Here is a 19,026-nt window from a genome sequence, read left to right on the forward strand (position 1 = left end):
ATAGTGACAGTACTTTGTGATGATTGCAAATAAAGAGGGTGGGTGGGATGGACGGATAGATGGATGAAGCACAGAGATACCAATGAGGGAAAGAGACAGTGCCTTACTGTTGTGCCCAAGATTGCGAATCCGAGAAACCACCAAGGAGCCGACACCGATGAGGGTTTATTTACAAGCTCAAGCTTGGGTCCAAGTATACTCAACACAGTGGAGCAGGGACTTGGACCCCGAGGTGGGTTTTAGCTCAGTTTTAAGGGCTGGTCTCGGGGACCTCCAGAAGGGGTAGAGAAATTTCTCAAGTTCTGTTTACATTCTGATATGGGGCTTTCAAGGGCATTGAGCTCTGTTCTCATTCAAATATGGGGCTTCCTGCCCCTGGCTTGGGCTCTGTTCTCATTCTAATATGGGGCTTTCTAGGATGTTAAGCTGTAAGCTGTTTTCTTCCTGTAACTGAAGTAAGGTAAATTTCAGCTCTTCTTCACAGGGGTCTGGGATGGCTGGACATGTGCTAACGCTGAGCTTAAAGTGGAATGGCCTTAATTTTCTCGGCCTCCACATTACTTAATTCATTTTCCATGTCCATTCTCTGGCAGAGGATCTGACACTTGATTGGCTCCCAGTAAATATGTGTTAAATCTCTAAATGAATACAGGGATATTAGGATACTTACAATATTTAGCATAAAACTCCTATGTAACATGTGCTAGGCACTGGGTCTAAAAAGATGGAAAATATATGGTCATTTCTTTTTTTTTTTTTTTAAGATTTTATTTATTTATTCATGAGAGGCAGAGAGAGAGGCAGAGACACAGGCAGAGGGAGAAGCAGGCTCCCCGCAGGGAGCCTGACGTGGGACTTGATCCTGAGTCTCCAGGATCATACCCTGGGCTGAAGGTGGCGCCAAACCACTGAGCCACTGGGGCTGCCCTACATGGTCATTTCTGTATACACATTTATAGTCTGTGGCTGAGATATTTATATAGAAAATGATAGTAACAATGAGATCTGTGCTGCAGTAGGAATAAGCCATGATGCTAAATCCCATTGCTGTTTTACCTTCCTTAGAATTTTAAGCAACATTTCACATAGGTGATTATCTTCTTCCTCTTAAGTATTCTTTTCTTCTAGGTCCCATGAAAATAAACTCTCTTGACTTTCCTTGAGCTTATTCGTTTTTGTTTTTTTGTTCCAGTAGAACCATCTGAAAATAGTCATAGTGATTCCCACGGCTTCTGTTGCCATTTATATATCAATGAACACTCAACTTACATTTCTAGTACAGACCTCTTACTTTAGCACTGCATGTACCTACTTGACATTTATACTTGAAATGTCTGAGGGTCTATAAACTCAACATTTCTGCCTGGATACATGATCATTCCCCCAAGCCTACCCTTCTCCCAGTGTTCCTTCTAACTGTATGTGGTGTCACCTTTACATAATTACACAAGCAAAAACTTCATTTATATTTTTTAAGGGGGGCACAGAGGGAGAGACTCTTAAGCAGGCATAGAGCCTGTGGGGCTTGATCTCACAACCCTGAGATCATGACCGGAGTTGAAATCAAGAGTCAGATGCTTAACCACTGAGCCACTCAGGCACCCCCAAACCTCATTTATTTTTGATACCTCTTCCCTGGTGTCATTTTATCATCATATCCATGCAGTATATCTCATATATATTTCTCAGATTTCCATTTCCACTGTTGGTATCCATAGTTCAGACTGTACTGTAGTTATTCACCTGGACTATAAGAGGAAAAGATAAAGGGCCTTAACTTTATATTGACTTTATAGACATTGTCAATTGCAGAATCAACTAGTATCCTTTTACACTTGCTCTCCAGTGTAGTGTTTTTTTCACCAGAAAGTGTATGCCTTTATCATATGCTTTTTTAAAAACTTTTTTAAAAGAATCATCATGTAGGTTTTCTCTCAAATCCTCTGATCCAGGACTCTTCAAGAGTCATCTGTCCTATTTTCTAGCTTAGATGAATTTCTTAGGTCTGTGTATAACTGTTTTCTTCTCATCACAGCTTTCCTGATTGGATCTATGATTTCTAGGATTCATTGTTTTCTGTCTTCCTTTTTCTGGATCTACTTCATTTTGTCAAAGTACATCTTTAGAAACTTAAGAAAGGTACATAGGCATATATTTTATGGACCTTTGCATTCTGAGAACAATGTTAGCTGGGTAACATTGAAAGTCATTTTCTCTCTGCAAATATAAATTTTAGGAAGCGTTCTTCTATTGCTGTATTACTTTGAAGATTTTATTTATTTATTCATGATAGTCACACAGAGAGAGACGGAGAGGCAGAGTCACAGGCAGAGGGAGAAGCAGGCTCCATGCACCGGGAGCCCAATGTGGGATTCGATCCCGGGTCTCCAGGATCGCGCCCTGAGCCAAAGGCAGGCGCCAAACCGCTGCGCCACCCAGGGATCCCTATTACTTTGTTTCTTAGGATCCTTTTTTTTTCTGGTGTTTGCTTCTTTGTTTCATCTTGGACTCTTGTATTTTATAATCTTCCTTCAGGTGTCCATGAGTATTTATTGGTTGATTGGTTAGTTGGTTGGTTGATTTTTGTTCAATCCTCAAGGATGAGCAGTAAAAAAGCTGATGGCAAGCTCTCTCAATAGGCAGAATTTAATGGCTTGGCTTTGGGATAATTAGGTGGTATCAGTTGTTAGGCTGAGAGGTCTCTCTCAGTGCCAAATTTTAGAGATCTTCCTGAATTTCTCTGTAGTAGAACACTTTTGGGTTGTGGTTGTCTGCTGTAGAGTTTTCAAGTGGGTTGGAGGTGAGGATGGACTTTTCTGTATATAGAATTTTAACCAATTTTCCTGTTTTCAAAAATAAAAATTATTTCTATATCTATCTTGAGCTAGAAGTCTGATTTGTTTTAGAAATAGTGTTTTGGTTATTAAGTAAAGAATAAATTGAAAGGGGTCAAGCTTGAGACAGTGAGACTAGTTAAGATAGTTCAGTAATCTAGGTGAGAAATGATTAATTAGGCCCTGAAGTATTGGTGAAAGGAGAAGGAAGTACACCTAAAAATAAATTAATAATCTATGGATTTTTGGAAAGTATTAGCATTAAGAAAAGAAGTTCCTCTGGTAAAGACTGATTTGCCTGGCATTTTTTTCTAGAGCAATGAATTGCATGAGAAACAGAAGTTTTACTTAAGGCAATCAGTCATTGATTTGCAAACAAAACTTCAAGAGATGCAAATGGAGAGAGATGCCTTGGCTGACATCAGGTTGGGAGTTGTTACCTAAAATTATTTTAAAATTTTACTTTTTGTAGCATAATATTACTTGTGTGAATATGAACTTTATCAATATTATTTCTTCTTTCACTAATTTCATAGACGAAGGGAGAGTCAGTCCCAGGAGGATTTGAGAAATCAGCTTCAAAATACAGTTCATGAACTTGAAACTGCCAAATGCCTTAAGGAGGACAAGCTGAAAGATAGCAACATGCAAATAGAACAGCTGAGAAAGATAATGCTTAGTCATGAGGGAGTGCTTCAAGAAATCCGAGCAATCCTAGTTGACTTTGAAGAAGCCTCAGGCAAGAAAATATATGAACAGGACAGCATGTCTGCTCTCCACTTCCGCAACCTGGGCTCGGCTATTAGTAAAATCCTACGAGAATTAGACACAGAAATTTCTTATCTAAAAGGGAGGATATTTCCAGTAAGTGGTGAGAACACTATTCAATTTTATATTAAAATCCATTAAGAGAATAGTATTAGATGTATATATATTTTTAAGTTCTTAAAAGCAAACCAAGTTCTCACTTTTGTTTTATAAAATAAGTTATTTCCACAATGACGTCTCAGTAAATTAAGGGAACTAGCTTGATTTGTCTGTATGGCTTCCTGAGAGTATAAAGTAAGTGATCTAATAAAATATGGTGATAAAATGTATTAAGTTTCAGTATTACTTTTATTTGCTTCTTTCTAAAGTGTTCCTTTAGTTGGAAAATCTCCAACTTTTCCAAGATGTAGATTTACCAATCCATAAATCAGCATCTCTTTTTTATATATCTAGGTAGAGGATCAGCTTGAAGCACTGAAGTCTGAATCACAGAACAAAATAGAATTGCTTCTTCAACAACATCAAGATAGGTGGGTTTCTGACTAAAGTATAGAAAGTCATAGTGAACTAAACCATAGGTTTACTAAAATCCCTTATCAGCAATTCCAAAATCTAAAATATTCTGAAACAAGTTTTCTTCATAGGTTTATGGCAAATTCATGTGAAAGGGAAAATTTTTCTGACATTTGTTTAAAAGGTTCAGGAAAACTTTATTCAAGGCTTTTGCAATAGGGGTTCTGTGTTAGGGAAGAAAGATGAAGCTCAGCTCTCCTAATACAATCAGGAAGGTAAGGATTTTCAGCCAAGGAGCAGATGAATGGAGTGGGGGTGAGATGGGAGGGTGATGGGTGCCAAGGTCAAGGTCTTAGAAGAAGACTCAAAGGAGCCTGACTAAAGTTTGGTCAAGGAGAGAGTCTTTGTCAGTCATTTGTTGGCAAAACCTGACTTAAGCTTAATGTAAAGCTTTATGATGTAAAGTCTTTATGATTTAGTGTGAATATTTAAAATCCTGTTGTTGTGTTTGCAGTATGTTACAGGACACTTCCCCCCATGTGTGTCACATAATATATAGTACTTGTAACTTACTACCGTTGTAAATTTTTTTAAAGATCTGAATTTTTTTTTAATAAAGATCTGAATTCTAAAACCTAAAATGAGCAGCATCTTCAAAGTCAAAGCAAAATACTAAATTTAAGAGTGTTGAAAATCATTAATTTTTGGAATAATCAGCCAAGCAGTCTTATGTATCAAATAACAAGCACTGCATTTTCTTTATAGGATTGAGCAGTTAATAAGTGAACATGAAATTGAAATAACAGGACTTACTGAGAAAGCTAGCAGTGCTCGAAGCCAAGCCAATAGCATCCAGAGTCAACTGGAAATCATTCAGTATGTTTGTCCTGGTAGTTTGAAATTGGTAGTTATTTATCTTCATTTTAGAGATACCATTTTCATTAATATTCTGTCCTAAAATCTTTTAAAATTTGCCTAAAAATTCCACAAGGAAGTAAAACATTTCTAATTTAAATGAATGGAAAAGATTACTTAGAGATAATATTATATGATTACATGGAAGTATTATTGCAGGTATTTAGGCCTCTTGGAATTGAATGTTTTAAATATTGTTCATATTACAACTGATAGAACCAATCAAAGACACACACGCACTGTATATGTGTGTGTATTAATATATATAAATAGAATACACATGGATACATATAAATAATTTTATAATTTGAGCTTATGTAATTGAAACTTTTTATAGGGACATTTTCAATCATATATGAAAATAGAAAAAAAATAGTACAGATGAACTACTATATACACTATCTAGTTTTAACACTTAACAATGTGATTGAGTGGAAGCTTTAAAGAAGCGATTTTGGAAAATAAAAGACTTTTGACCTATTAATGCCATATAAAAGAACTAGAGAAAGTATCTAAATGCTAGAGTATGCTTAGGTATCACACTTATTCTTAGTTTGCTATTTGCTTTTATTCCCCTTTAAAACCCTTCTTAGAGAACAAGCAAGAAACCAAAATTCAATGTATATGCGTCAACTCAGTGATCTGGAATCTACTGTTTCCCAGCTACGTTCGGAGTTAAGGGAAGCCAAAAGGATGTATGAAGACAAGGTGAGGTTAGATTTTGCTGCTGTGCTTCCACAGACTATTATACACAGATTTAATTATACATGTTTTAATAGTTTATTTGAAAATGAGGAATCAAAGTAATGTCAAATTAAAAGCAGCTTTTAAGATGGAGTAGGAGGACACCAAATATCAATATGTTAAGTTATAAACAATTTTAATTTAAATTGTTTGCTCAAATTAATTCATCTGTAGAAGAAAAGTTTTGCATATTTCAAGTTAAGTTTCTTAAAAAAATAAGTTAAAATAAGACTACTAAAATTATTTTTACAAGGCTTATTAGCTCTAACAAATATTTTGCTACCAGGTGGTCTCCCCCTACCACTCATTACTTCAGAGTACCTCCTAGGTTTTACTTCAACTCCCATTTATTAATCACTGTGTGACTAGCAAACTGAATTAATAAGATCAGTCTAAATAAAAAATAATTAGGATAAGTTTCATCTTTTATCACACAATTCTTAAACCCAGATATTCATATTTGATATTCTGTTTTTTTGTTCTCTCACTTTCCTACAGCTAAAAAGGAGCTATTCACTGTCATTATCAACCGATTATCCAGAGCTTATGTTTTTGTTAAGCATATGTAAAGCAATAGAAACCCTAAAAATCAAGCAGAGAGTTACCATTCAGAGGAGCTCGTGTTCTTCATTCCCTGTAGGAAGGGTAGCCAACTATACATGCCTGTTTGCCTGTGACAGCCCAGTTTACACCTGTACTCCAGGGTCCTATTTTGTAAATACCAAATCTCCAAATTGACTCAGTTTGGAAGACAAACTCTAATAAATCATCCTAAAACTCTAATAAGTCATCCTACCTATCAGAGAACCTCCAGTTGTAACCATCATTTTTAGCCAACTTCTCACACATTAGCTGATTGGGAAGAAATAGAATATAAAGGAAGCCGCCAGATTCCTCTAAAAAGTAGCCCAGTTCTACAGGGTAACAGTACAAGGACAAAGCTTCACATGGGAAGAAGCAGTTGAATACTGCAGCTCTAGGTCTTCCAGACAGCCGTTTAATTACAGTCATTTAATTATACTGCCCCCCCCCCTTGCTGGCCACAGGAAGGGGCTCTTCCTCCTTGGTTCTAGTTTAAGCACAGGGTATAAAACCTCGACCTTAATTCCCTGTGGCACAGCTAAAATAAGAATGGAAACTTTAGACGTGGCTTTGCTAAAATCTAAACAATAAAGACTAACATAAAACTAAATAATCTCAGTTATGAGATTTGGATCCTCTATAGCAGTGGCTTTCAAACATTTTTGATCACTCCTCATAGTAAGAAACAGCTTACTTTTTGATCTACTATACACATAGGACTGAAGCAAGTTTCACAGGATGTTATTTACCCCTGATACATGTGGGATGCTGATTTGATACTAAATTGATACCATGATTCACTGGGAGGTTGCAGTTTGAATAACACTGCCCTACTAGACCACTGGGCTTAGTTAGTTCTTAGCTTAAATCCTTTTTTCAAGGTCATTTCAACCACCACCATTTAAGAGTAGCCTTCAGGAACCTTTGACTGTTTTTTATTATTTTATTTTATTTTATTTTATTTTATTTTATTTTATTTTATTTTATTTTATTTTATTTTATTTTATTATTTAATTTAATTTAATTATATATATATATTTATATGTATATATATATATATTTTACCTTTGTTTATTTATTTATTTATTTATTTTTATTTTTATTTTTTTTACCTTTGTCTGTTTAAAAGCTAAACCAAGAAGCAGAAGCCCAGAGAGAAACATACGTTCTTTTCTGCTTCTCTGAGGCCTGCGTTTTGGTTCTAGTTTCTTTTCTCAGGGTGAGCTTTTCCCCTGAAGATTGATACCAGGAATATCCACCCCTTTCTGGGCAGACCAAGCCTACATAAAAAGTCTTGATCTCACCCTGCAGCATGGGGGTGCTTTCAGCACATTATAGGGCGGAAGCTACAGGGGCCCTGGTAGTCTAGTGGAGATAGGCACATTCGCGGATATGCGCACAGACCATCTGACAGTAAGAGAGGAAATGAGAGAGCTGTTGTGTTCTAGTCCAATATAGTAACTGATATTCATTACTATTCAACTCATTTTGAGAAGATTAAGTATTCATTATTTATTTAGAAGTCCTTTGAAAAGCTATGAAGTACTAAGCAAAACTCAACTTGCTTGTGTCTTCTTATATAATTCGAAAGTGCTATAGCTTTCCATTGTAACATTGCTTGGCAAAGTGACCCTTCCATCAGCTGTCACCTGTTGTTTGCTAGTTCACATACAGTTCATATACAGCACTGTGCTGCCGAACTCTAAATTTGAGCATGGTGGGAAATTTTAACAAATACTGAATACAGTACATCAAAAGAATACAAAAATAGCTTGAGTTTTTATAAATATTTATCTTTGGCATTGTAGAAACATAAGCATACAGATGAATGACTGTAGACTTTTTCATATGAATGTTTTGAGGCCATATAGATATATAATGATACATACAAATACGATGTTATAATCATTCTTATTTTGCCCTAATGTAAACAGTGGATCACCAATAATTTTGTCAGTCTTAAATAGTCAACATTTAATAGAAATAAGGGGGGGGGCATATTAGATTAGCTCATTTTAATCTAGATCAGTGAGATTTATAACAACATATTGAACCTGTGGAGTTGGCAACTAGATGGTGGTTAAGTAGGCTTTCTTAATAGTGATTCCCTTTAGTCAGGGAACACTGAGAGATGATTATCTTGTACTTTGGCCTGAAATGTCATCAATGCATGGTTGTAACTGAGCAAGAAAACATCAAGCTAGTTAACAAAAGGATTTCATTTTGGGGTCATGAAAAATCATATTGTTAGGAAATGTTTTTCTTGTAATGAATTGAATATAAAATTCTTCTGTTTAATTTTTTTTATTTTCATATAACTTCAGTTTACATTGCTAAAGCTTCTGAAAATTTTAAAATCTATTTTATCTTCTACTGCTTTAGTGAGCAGTGTTAGTATTTTCTCCTGAGGTCAGATTCCTTCCGTAAAAAAGTCTTTATTGTTTAAAAAAATTGATGACATGATAGGTCTGAACAAAACTTTTCTAACTAGAAGGCATAAATTGTTGTTTAGGAGGGCAGTATGTATCTTCAGGTTAACAAAATATTTTCATACTGAAGAAAATAGAAACTACATTTCAAAGAAAATTGTAAATGTAGCTTTTGTAGCTTACAAAAGTGCCCTACTGTAATGCTTTTTTCTATTCTTCTCTTTCCATTTTAGGAGAACCTCCAGAATTCCCCTTTACGAATTTGGACCAGTAGAAGCTGTCACTATTGGCTCTGTAGATTTGGCTTTACTCTTAACTTTCGCTTTTTGACAACAAAAATATCTCATGATCTTGATTCTAAGTTTATTTTTCCTATTTTGAAAGCTTTTGGGGCTGAATTTTGTACTCAAAAAGTAAAGATTTAGTAGCACTGGCTGGAGCTATATTCTGTGCAGGAAGAGTCTGTGCAAACCTCTTTGCACAGTTCTGCCAATGCACCCCCGTGCTGACCCTAAAGCTCCCCTCAGTATCCAATGTCTGTGTTGTCTTTTTGAGCACAGAAAACAACAATTCGGCTTGATTGGTAACATCTTTAAAAATCCCTGTAAAAATTTGAATGAGATCCAAGTACTTATTTGTCCAGTGATCCAAAACTGAAAGTAGATTCATAGATGGTGAAAGGGAAAACCGGTGCTGCTATTGGAAAAGAAAAGAAAAAGAAAAAAACCTTTAATATCTATCTTGGATATCACTATTTATTCTGGACATTTCAGAAGGCTTTGTAGTGTTTTGTACAGCTGTTTGTTCAGCTCAGCTGCTACTTCAGTGGTTTTCCCTTTCACTCTCCATTTCTCTTCTTGATTGATTGAGTAATAGAAGTATTTCTACTCTAAAAAGTGAAAGGTAAAAGCAGAGCTATAGCAGTTGAGTCAGTACTGACAACTACAAAACCAATGTTCCTTCAGGGGTCTGGAGGAACTTCTGACAGTTGATAAACTTAGACAAAAAGATAACACTTGGCTCTTTTCTTTTTCTTCATTCTTTTCTCACTTTTCTTTTGAAAAATTTGGTCTCATGGATTTTACCATCCAGTTTGATGTTATCAAAGGGTCATCCAGAATTTTTTTTAAAAAATGAAAACAGACAAGATAGCAGGTTTTAATTTAAGTTTTTATTTTTATTTTATTTTTTTTAAATTTTTATTTATTTATGATAGTCACACAGAGAGAGAGCTAGAGAGAGAGGCAGAGACATAGGCAGAGGGAGAAGCAGGCTCCATGCACTGGGAGCCCGACGTGGGATTCGATCCCGGGTCTCCAGGATCGCACCCTGGGCCAAAGGCAGGCGCTAAACCGCTGCGCCACCCAGGGATCCCTAATTTAAGTTTTTGGGATAGACATATAGCACATAGACAAATACTTTGCTCAAAGAGACAATAGTTTTATGCCAAATTTGGACTAGAAAACGTTATAGACATACGAGTAACTCTTCATATTGAAAGTGCTCTTGTTAAATTTATAGCTCAAAATACAGTTTTCAGGACAGGCGGGAATTACAGGATTTCAGCTTTATTAATACTGTTCTTCTCATATAAAAAAGCAGAATTGAAAGAACTTGGAAAGATTATCTAGAATACTCTTTTCAAATTATAGGAGAAAAATACTGAGACTCAGAGAGGTCATGTGACAGAACCTGGACCATAACCTAAAGTCCTAGCTTGATCATGTTCCCTCTCTGATTACATTTGTCCACCCACAGTAAAAGTTTGTGGGCTTTTTCCTGAGTATTCCTAATGTCATTACTAACTTTGTGCTGATTTGGTCTTTCCTGATAATAGTAGAGCTGAAGAGATTATATCAACTGATACCATTCAGCCATTTTCCTTAGAAAGCTACTCCTGCCACAGAGGTTGAGTTTTGTGTGAGAACTTCTTTATAGCATTATTAGAATTTTGAACTTTTCTGGTGATAGCCTAATGTTTTATGTACACTTAATTCTTGTGAAATACTTGTTTATATCTAACATACATTCAAACATAGTCATTTTTTAAATATATTCACTGTAAATATTAAAATAGATACTCCAGTCTCTACAGGCTGTGATTCTACTCTGTAGGTAAATGTGAAACTGTTTGATGATCCTATATAAGTACTTTTTAAAAATCATATATATGTATGTGTGATTAAAGGTATATGAATTCTGTGTATTCATACTTAGCATTTATCAAAGTGGTAGTTGCATATATATGTATATATATAAAAAACTAATAAATATGTGCTAAATTAATAAATGAAGACCTTAAATGAACCTGGTCCAGAAAAAAGATAGAGTCATCAAGAAAAAAAAAATTAGTCTTGCTCATATATTCTCTAAGAAATTTTATTTTTAAAAAATATTTATTCATTTGAGAGAGAGAGCAGGAACTGGGCAGGGAACAGAGGGAGAGGGAGAAACAGACTCCCCACTGAGCAGGGAGCCCAATATGGGGCCTAATCCAGGGACCCTGGGATCATGACCTGAGCTGAAGGCAGATATTCAACCGACTGAGTCACCCAGGTGCCCCTATTTTCTAAGAAATTTTAATCACAGTTTGTCATCCAAACCAATAAGTTTTATTCTTGACATAGTAAATCTGGAAGCCTGTTGAAGTAAGAAGGAATATGTACCATTTATGTAGTCATGAAGGATTTCTTATTACTGGCTGATGAAATAGTATTTTAGTGATCACACTAAGTATCAATATGTTCTCATTATTTTAATATCTCAGTATGTAAATTATGAATTTTTGTGGCTCAGCAAAAATCCAAACCTGGAGCCTCCATTGTCTGAGATCTTAACCTCTTCGCCTACTTTGCATCTACAGGTCAAGAGCTGTGGGAATGCTATTAACAATGATGGGCCTTCTGGTATATTGACATTTAGACATGCATAGTTACACAGATCAAATAGCTGCCCTATCTATGAGGGAAAAATGCACCTATGCCAGACCTTTAAAATTGGTATTCAGGGGGATCCCTGGGTGGCGCAGCGGTTTGGCGCCTGCCTTTGGCCCAGGGCGCGATCCTGGAGACCCGGGATCGAATCCCACGTCGGGCTCCCGGTGCATGGAGCCTGCTTCTCCCTCTGCCTGTGTCTCTGCCTCTCTCTCTCTCATTCTATGTGACTATCATAAATAAATAAAAATTTAAAAAAAAATTGGTATTCATCCAGTTTATAGTTGAAGGAAATGAGGATTGAAACATATTAATATGTATATAAGTATTTTAAATTAATACATTTAATTTAAATTAATTTTAAATTAATATATTTATATACGTATATGTATGTTAATTCATCTTTCAAAATTGACTAATAATGACAATAATGAAAACCTTATTACCATTCATTCTTTTATATTCAGTGCCTTTTATTATTGAAACTCTAATAGTCTTAAAATAACTCTTCTACATATAGTACAGATCATTTGTGTGGGCTGTGCAGAATTTTATTTATACCACATCAAACTTCCTTAAAATACCAAATGACAGAACACCTATTCACACAAGATAAATCTTGAATAGTATGAAAAAGGCAGACAATGCCTGTATCTAACAATATCAAATATTTCACTTTGGCTAATTTCCCTAAGTTAAATTCTACATAGATCTTAAGTTCAGAAAACTTTACAAAATGTAATAAGCTTTTATTTTTGCCCCAAAATAATAGCATTTGTTTCCCGGAGACTGTATTTATTTTATATTCCCTACTCTCATAGATTGATTTGTGCTTTCCTTCTAGATAGAAGAGCTTGAAAAGCAGTTAGTCCTTGCCAACTCGGAGCTCACTGAGGCACGGACGGAACGTGACCAGTTCAGTCAGGAATCTGGAAATCTGGATGATCAGCTTCAAAAGCTGTTGGTAAGACTATGCTCTAAATATGAATTCAATTAATTATGGGAAGTTTCTCACCAAAATATTTCACAAAATTGGTTTTACTTATAAAATTACAAATTTTACATAATATTTGTGCATATATACATAATGGACTATCTTGACATTATTCAAGTTTTGTATATGAATAATATTCTAAATTTTACTTATTTTTTTCTCTTAAGCAGTTACAGCTTATAAGTTAGGTGAAGCTAGTCTTCAAATGGCCTTTCAATTAGATAAATGTATTCTACTAAGTTGAGGTAGTATTGTTTATTTTGAAGCCAAATAACAGTCAAAACACAATTGGAAAGGGAGTTTAGGTTAAAAAAAATTTTTTAAAGAAAGGAAATAAGATTCCAATAATAGTGAAACAGCCTGTGCTCTGTTAGAGGTACTAGAGGATGAGAAATTTAGGAAAGGAAACGATTGGTACTCCTCTGTGTGATGTTAGCAGTATAGGAATATAGGAGTATAGCAGTATAGGAGTATAGGAGAATAAATTTCTCTCGCACTCCCAGGACCTTTGTAGGGTGTAGCGCCCTCAGCCGGTGGAGCTATCTTTCATAGCCTGACAAAGGGTTTGAGGAGCAAGCACTAAAAATAGAGCTGGCGACTGTGTGACAAGTTCCAAACCTTGGGATAATCCTTCACTACTTTCCCTCTGGGTCCTCAGATCTAATTTGAAAATCTTGCAGATTGTCTGAAAGATCCTCACGGCCCTCCCCTCCTTTTCATTCTTACCGCCACTACCCGTTGGCCCAAGCCCCTCACAATACCTGGAGCATGTCTTCTCACTAGGATTCCTACCTCCAGTTTTTCCCCTCCTCAGTCTGGCCTATGGAGTGCTGCTCTGCTCAAATATCACTCTGTGTCACTTTTTTTTTTTTTTAATTTATGATAGTCCCAGTTGTTCGTGAGGTCCAGGTTCAACTCAAACGCCTTGTTGAAGTATTTTGATCTTCTTTGTGCTTTCTCTTTGCTGTTGCTTAGCTCTCTCTCTCTCTCTCTCTCTTTAATGAAAAACCACTTCCATTTCTTTGTATCTGTTCTCACCTTTTCCTTTGGGTGATAAATCCTTTGAAGATCTCTGTGTCTTTGTCTCCCTACTCTAGTTTTTGCTAACAGTAAACACTATGTATTGTTTCTAGCTACTGAAGGGAAAGGTAATTATTCATAGTCAACTGTTACTCCACTCCCAGTACCAAATGCTATTCTGTCATTTCTGAGGCAGTTAACCACATTTTTATTGCTAGGCTTTCGGTATTTGCTAAGCTTTTGAGCATTTCTTTATTACAGGAGCACACTTGTTGTGAGGCATAATAATGCCTTTGCTAGAAAATCCAAAACTTAAAAATAGGATGATTTTAAAAATCTATTGCATTTTTCTTTTCATTTTATATTGTTTGGGATTTAATCTATTGAGATTTCCTTGTAGTGTAAGAAATTATAAGTAAGCAAAATGTTAACTTACCTATCTAGTAAATCATTTTTCCTAAGTCACTGAAAATAATATTCCAAAGTCAAAGGCTTTTCAGATTGCATAAAAAGTCCAAAAATTATAGAAGGAAAATGAGAATTATGCTTTAATTCTTTAATGCAAGTTGGGGAACATACCTGATTTCCTGTAGGCTGATCTACATAAAAGAGAGAAGGAGCTGAGTCTGGAGAAGGAGCAGAATAAGCGCCTGTGGGACCGGGACACGGGCAACAGCATCACCATTGACCACCTGCGGCGGGAGCTCGATGACAGGAACATGGAGGTGCAGCGCCTGGAAGCACTCCTCAAGGCCATGAAGAGCGAGTGTCAGGGCCAGATGGAACGGCAGGTCAGGCAGGACATGGGATGGCTTCCTCAGATTGCCTCTTCTGAGGGAAAAATGTATTTTATGTGTTATTGGTAGAGCTTTTTTTCTTCTTCTTTTTTTTTTTTTTTAAGATTTTATTCACCTATTCATGATAGACACAGAGAGAGAGAGGGAAAGGCAGAGACACAGGCAGAGGGAGAAGCAGGCTTCATGCAGGGAGCCCGAAACGGGACTTGATCTAGGGACTCCAGAATCATGCCTTGGGCCAAAGGCAGGCGCCAAACCACTGAGCCACCCAGACATCCCTATTGGTAGAGCTTTTAAAAAAAAATGTATGGGCCTAAAAATGGCCATAAGATAGAGCTATGGATTCTTTGAGCAAGTTATAAAAACCTGTTATTTATTTTTATATTTTTGACTGATCAAAATACTAAGCTTTATCTCATTTTTGTTCATTGTTGAGAAATGAAATTCCTATCCAATTGCCTTTTTATTTTTGCCTAGAAATCAGAAACCTAATAGATGCTTATTTTAAAAAGCATCAAACCATAAGGAGAACTGAGGAACAGCAGGGTCGAAGGTATCCAACAGCCGTTTTTTTTTTTAATTATTATTATTATTTTGGTTTTCCCCTAAACTGATTGAAACTAGTAGACAAGATGGATGCACTCTGTTTTGGGGCCCCAGTGGCAAAATGTTGAATGCTTTATTAAGAGCCCCGAACCTTCGGTACCAAGAGGACATGATTCCAATGTCAGTTATTGCCACAGAGACATAGAAAGCATCCCACAAAAGAGTAAGCTTCCCAAAATGTGAAAGCAAACCAAAGTGACCAGTCTTGGGTTAGAATTCAGGCAAACCATTTTCCTACTCTTTGGCCCACCCTGGGCAAGAAGAAAGATGAGGGGAGTTACTGGGAGTTAGATTCTTAACACTTCTCTGGACAAGGACCTGAGAATGTGAGGGAATAGTGGGGCAATAGTGCCTTCCTCACTAGGAAGGGCAGCTTCTTCAGTCATGTCACACTTTTGCCAGTGTTATCCTAATTTAAATTGGTACAGAAATACTCTCAGAGGAAACCTCCAAAGCTCCCACACTAGAAAGCCATTCTAGAGGAGCATTATTATTTAATTCATGTCTCTCCACCTTGGTCTAACTAACTTAAGTTGGTCTGTGGTCTATACAGAGTTGTGACATAAAAATGATTTCACAAAAAAAAAATGATTTCAGTTTAGGTAGATATTATTATTAGATTCATGAATTCATGTTTGTGAGCTAACTTGTTATATCTCTTGAGGTTGCTTCCACCCCTCTGCCCAAATTCATGAAATTTTCTCTTCTTTGACAATCAGATGGCAGCAATTCAGGGAAAGAATGAAAGTCTAGAAAAAGTGTCCTCCTTGACGGCTCAGCTTGAATCCACCAAAGAGATGCTCCGCAAAGTGGTGGAAGAGTTGACTGCTAAGAAAATGACCCTGGAGAGCTCAGAGAGGACCATATCGGACCTGACCTCTTCCCTCCAGGAAAAAGAGAGAGCCATTGAGGCTACCAATTCGGAGATCACAAAGCTACGCTCCCGAGTGGACTTGAAATTGCAAGAGCTGCAGCACTTGAAAACAGAGGGAGATCACCTCAGAAATGTGCAGACTGAGTGTGAGGCCCTCAGGCTACAGATGGCAGAGAAGGACAAGGTGATTGAGATTCTGCGACAGCAGATTGAAAACATGACACAGTTGGTTGGCCAGCACGGACGAACTGCTGGTGCCATGCAGGTTGAAAAAGCTCAGCTTGAGAAGGAGATCAATGATAGGAGACTGGAGCTACAGGAATTCAAGGTCTGTAGAGGGTTTTTTGGTAGTTTAACTTAAGAAATATCATTTCCCTCCTAAGGAAGTATGATTTAAGTCACTGAAGAGATGCTCTCAGAGGTCCACCCTCTGTGGACCCTCTGAGGTTGTTTAAAAGTATTTGTGCCTGAGTGCCTTTGTGTGTTGTTGTAAGAAGGGATCCATACTTTTATTAGATTCCAAAAGAAGTGGATGGACCCAGAATGGTTCAGGACTACTGATACAAAAGAGAAAAAAATCCTAAAAATCCAGCTTCCTCATGAAGCCATGTCTCATCCCACAGTTTGAAGTATTTTCTCCCTTGTCAGACAGACCTGTCATTGAACCCCACCTCTCACCACCTGACTATAAAACACTGCTCTGTTCACTAAATCTTGGCTTCCGTAACTATGAAACTAAAAATGAGTTAGTTGGCATACTTTGTAATATTAGTTTTAGATGTACAATATAGCAATTCCGCACTTCCATACATCATCCCGTGCTTATTACAGCAAGTACACTCCTTGATCCCCATTACCTATTTCACCCATCCTCCCTCCCACCTCCCTTCTGGTGACCATCAGATTGCCCTCTATAGTTCAGAGTCTGTTTCTTGGCTTGTCTCTCTCTCTCTCTCTCTCTTTTCCCCTTTGCTCATTTGTTTTGTTTCTTAAATTACATAGATGAGTGAAATCATATAGTATTTGTCTTTCTCTGACTGACTTATTTTACTTGGCATAATACTCTCTAGCTCTATTCATGTCATTGCAAATGGCAAGATTTTATTCTTTTTGATGGCCAAGTAATATTCCATGTTTATATATATACCACATCTTCTTTTTAAAAAAATTTTAAGTTCAGTTGGCCAACATATAACAGCCAGTGTTTATTTCATCATGTGCCCTCCTTAATGCCTGTCACCCAGTTACCCCAACCCCCCACCCACCTTCCCTTCTGTAACCTTTTATTTTCCAGATCCATTTCCTCCCTTCCCTTATGATTCCTTCCACTATTTCTTATATTCCACTTATGAGCGAGACCATATGATAATTGTCTTTCTCCGATTGACTTATTTTACTCAGCATAATATCCTTCAGTTCCAACTATATCAATGTAAATGGTGGGTATTCGTCCTTTCTGATGGTTGAGTAATATTCCATTGTATATAGAGACCACATCTTCTTTATCCATTTATCAGTCAGTGGATGCTTGGGCTATTTCCATAATTTGACTATTGTAGATAATGCTGCTAAAAATAAACATCAGGGTGCATGTATTCCTTTGAATTAGTATTTTTGTATTCTTTGGGGAAATGCCTAGTAGTGCAATTGCTGGATCACAGAGTAGTTCTATTTTTAACTTTTTTTTTTTAGATTTTACTTATTCATTCATGAGAGACCCACAGAGAGAGGCAGAGACGCAGGCAGAGGGAGGGGAGAAGCAGGCTCCCTGCAGCGAACATGATGTGGGACTCGATCCCCAGACCTGGGATCACCTCTGAGCTGAAAGCAGACACTCAACCACTGAGCCACCCAGGTGGAACAGAATTCTGTACTCTTTTCCACAATGGCTGCACCAATTTGCATTCCCACAAACAGTGCATGATGGCAAAAGTTGGGCATGTGCATTGTTAATCCACTTTAAAAGACTGGGATTTTTTTCAACAGGTGTTGGCAAGGATATGGAGAAAAAGGAACACTCAGGGTTTCTGGGTGGCTGAGTCAGTTAAGTGTCCAATTCTAGATTGGCCTCAAGTCTTGATCTCAATGTCATGAGTTCAGGCCCTGCATTGGGCTCCACGCTGAGTATGGAGCCTACTTAAAGAACACTCATGCACTGATGGTGAGAATGCAGCCACTGCAAGAACACTCCTACCTCCACCCCTGCCACTCCTTATGCTTCACACAGGAGTCAGAATTATATTTGAAAGTGTTAACGTACCATTCTCATGTTTATAACTGTCCAGTGTCTTCTTATGTCACTCAGAATGAACTCTCATATCCTTACATTGCCTCTAAGGCCAGTCTTGCCCATGGCTCCCTCTGTGACTTCATCTCTGACTACTCCTCCCCATGTGTAGGGCAGGAGAAATCTTCTCCCTCTGGCTTTCTCAATTCTTGGTTGAGCCCCTGTAACCAAGAGAGACCAAGAGAAGAGTAAACAGAAGTTTATTGAGTAACTCAGAGAGGTGGCTTAGAATTCAGACTTAAATACCATCTTTTTTTTTTTTTTTTTAAATACCATCTTTAGCTAAAAGAAGGATGTGGGAGAGGCAGGTCATAGGAAGGCAACCAGGAAAACTATGGAAAACAGGAATGAGGTTTGTTTTGCAGATTTAAGCCATGCCTTCCCCATTGATAAGATTCTTTTGCAATTTAAAGTTATCCTTTCCTGCTTCAGAAAGGGAGACACCTTTATAAATGGAGACTTCCTTCATAAATATAAATATCCCTTAAAGGGCAACTTAATCTGTTTTCAGACCTTCTCCTGTATCTGCCATTTCTCAAAATAATCAGCTCAAAGTAATCCTTATGGCAGAGAGGTAGCATATTCTGGTCTTCTCCACCAGCCATTCTGATGGCCTTACTGTTTCCTGAACACATTACCTGTCCCTAGAGCTGCCCCTGAGCCTGGCATATGGCTTGGTCCTTCACCTCCCTCTTTGAGGTTTCTGCTCATCAGAGGGTCAGGGTCCCCA

The 19,026-nt window shown here is 37.1% G+C and overlaps 1 protein-coding gene across 3 annotated transcripts in view; it reads left to right on the forward strand.

Annotated features, from left to right (window-relative positions):
- CCDC158 (coiled-coil domain containing 158) overlaps positions 1–19,026 on the forward strand; it is a 102,900-nt gene that overhangs the window by 21,029 nt on the left and 62,845 nt on the right. For all 3 annotated transcript variants that reach the window (XM_055312983.1, XM_055312984.1, XM_055312982.1), the window contains 8 exons: positions 3,150–3,259; positions 3,371–3,698; positions 4,056–4,132; positions 4,881–4,991; positions 5,624–5,738; positions 12,563–12,682; positions 14,326–14,523; positions 15,855–16,337. In XM_055312983.1, coding sequence (XP_055168958.1) covers positions 3,150–3,259; positions 3,371–3,698; positions 4,056–4,132; positions 4,881–4,991; positions 5,624–5,738; positions 12,563–12,682; positions 14,326–14,523; positions 15,855–16,337 — 1,542 coding nt within the window. The remainder of the gene's footprint in view (positions 1–3,149; positions 3,260–3,370; positions 3,699–4,055; positions 4,133–4,880; positions 4,992–5,623; positions 5,739–12,562; positions 12,683–14,325; positions 14,524–15,854; positions 16,338–19,026) is intronic.

The sequence above is a fragment of the Nyctereutes procyonoides genome, unplaced genomic scaffold (genome assembly GCF_905146905.1).
Source record: "Nyctereutes procyonoides isolate TBG_1078 unplaced genomic scaffold, NYPRO_anot_genome, whole genome shotgun sequence".
Classification (NCBI taxonomy): domain Eukaryota; kingdom Metazoa; phylum Chordata; class Mammalia; order Carnivora; family Canidae; genus Nyctereutes; species Nyctereutes procyonoides.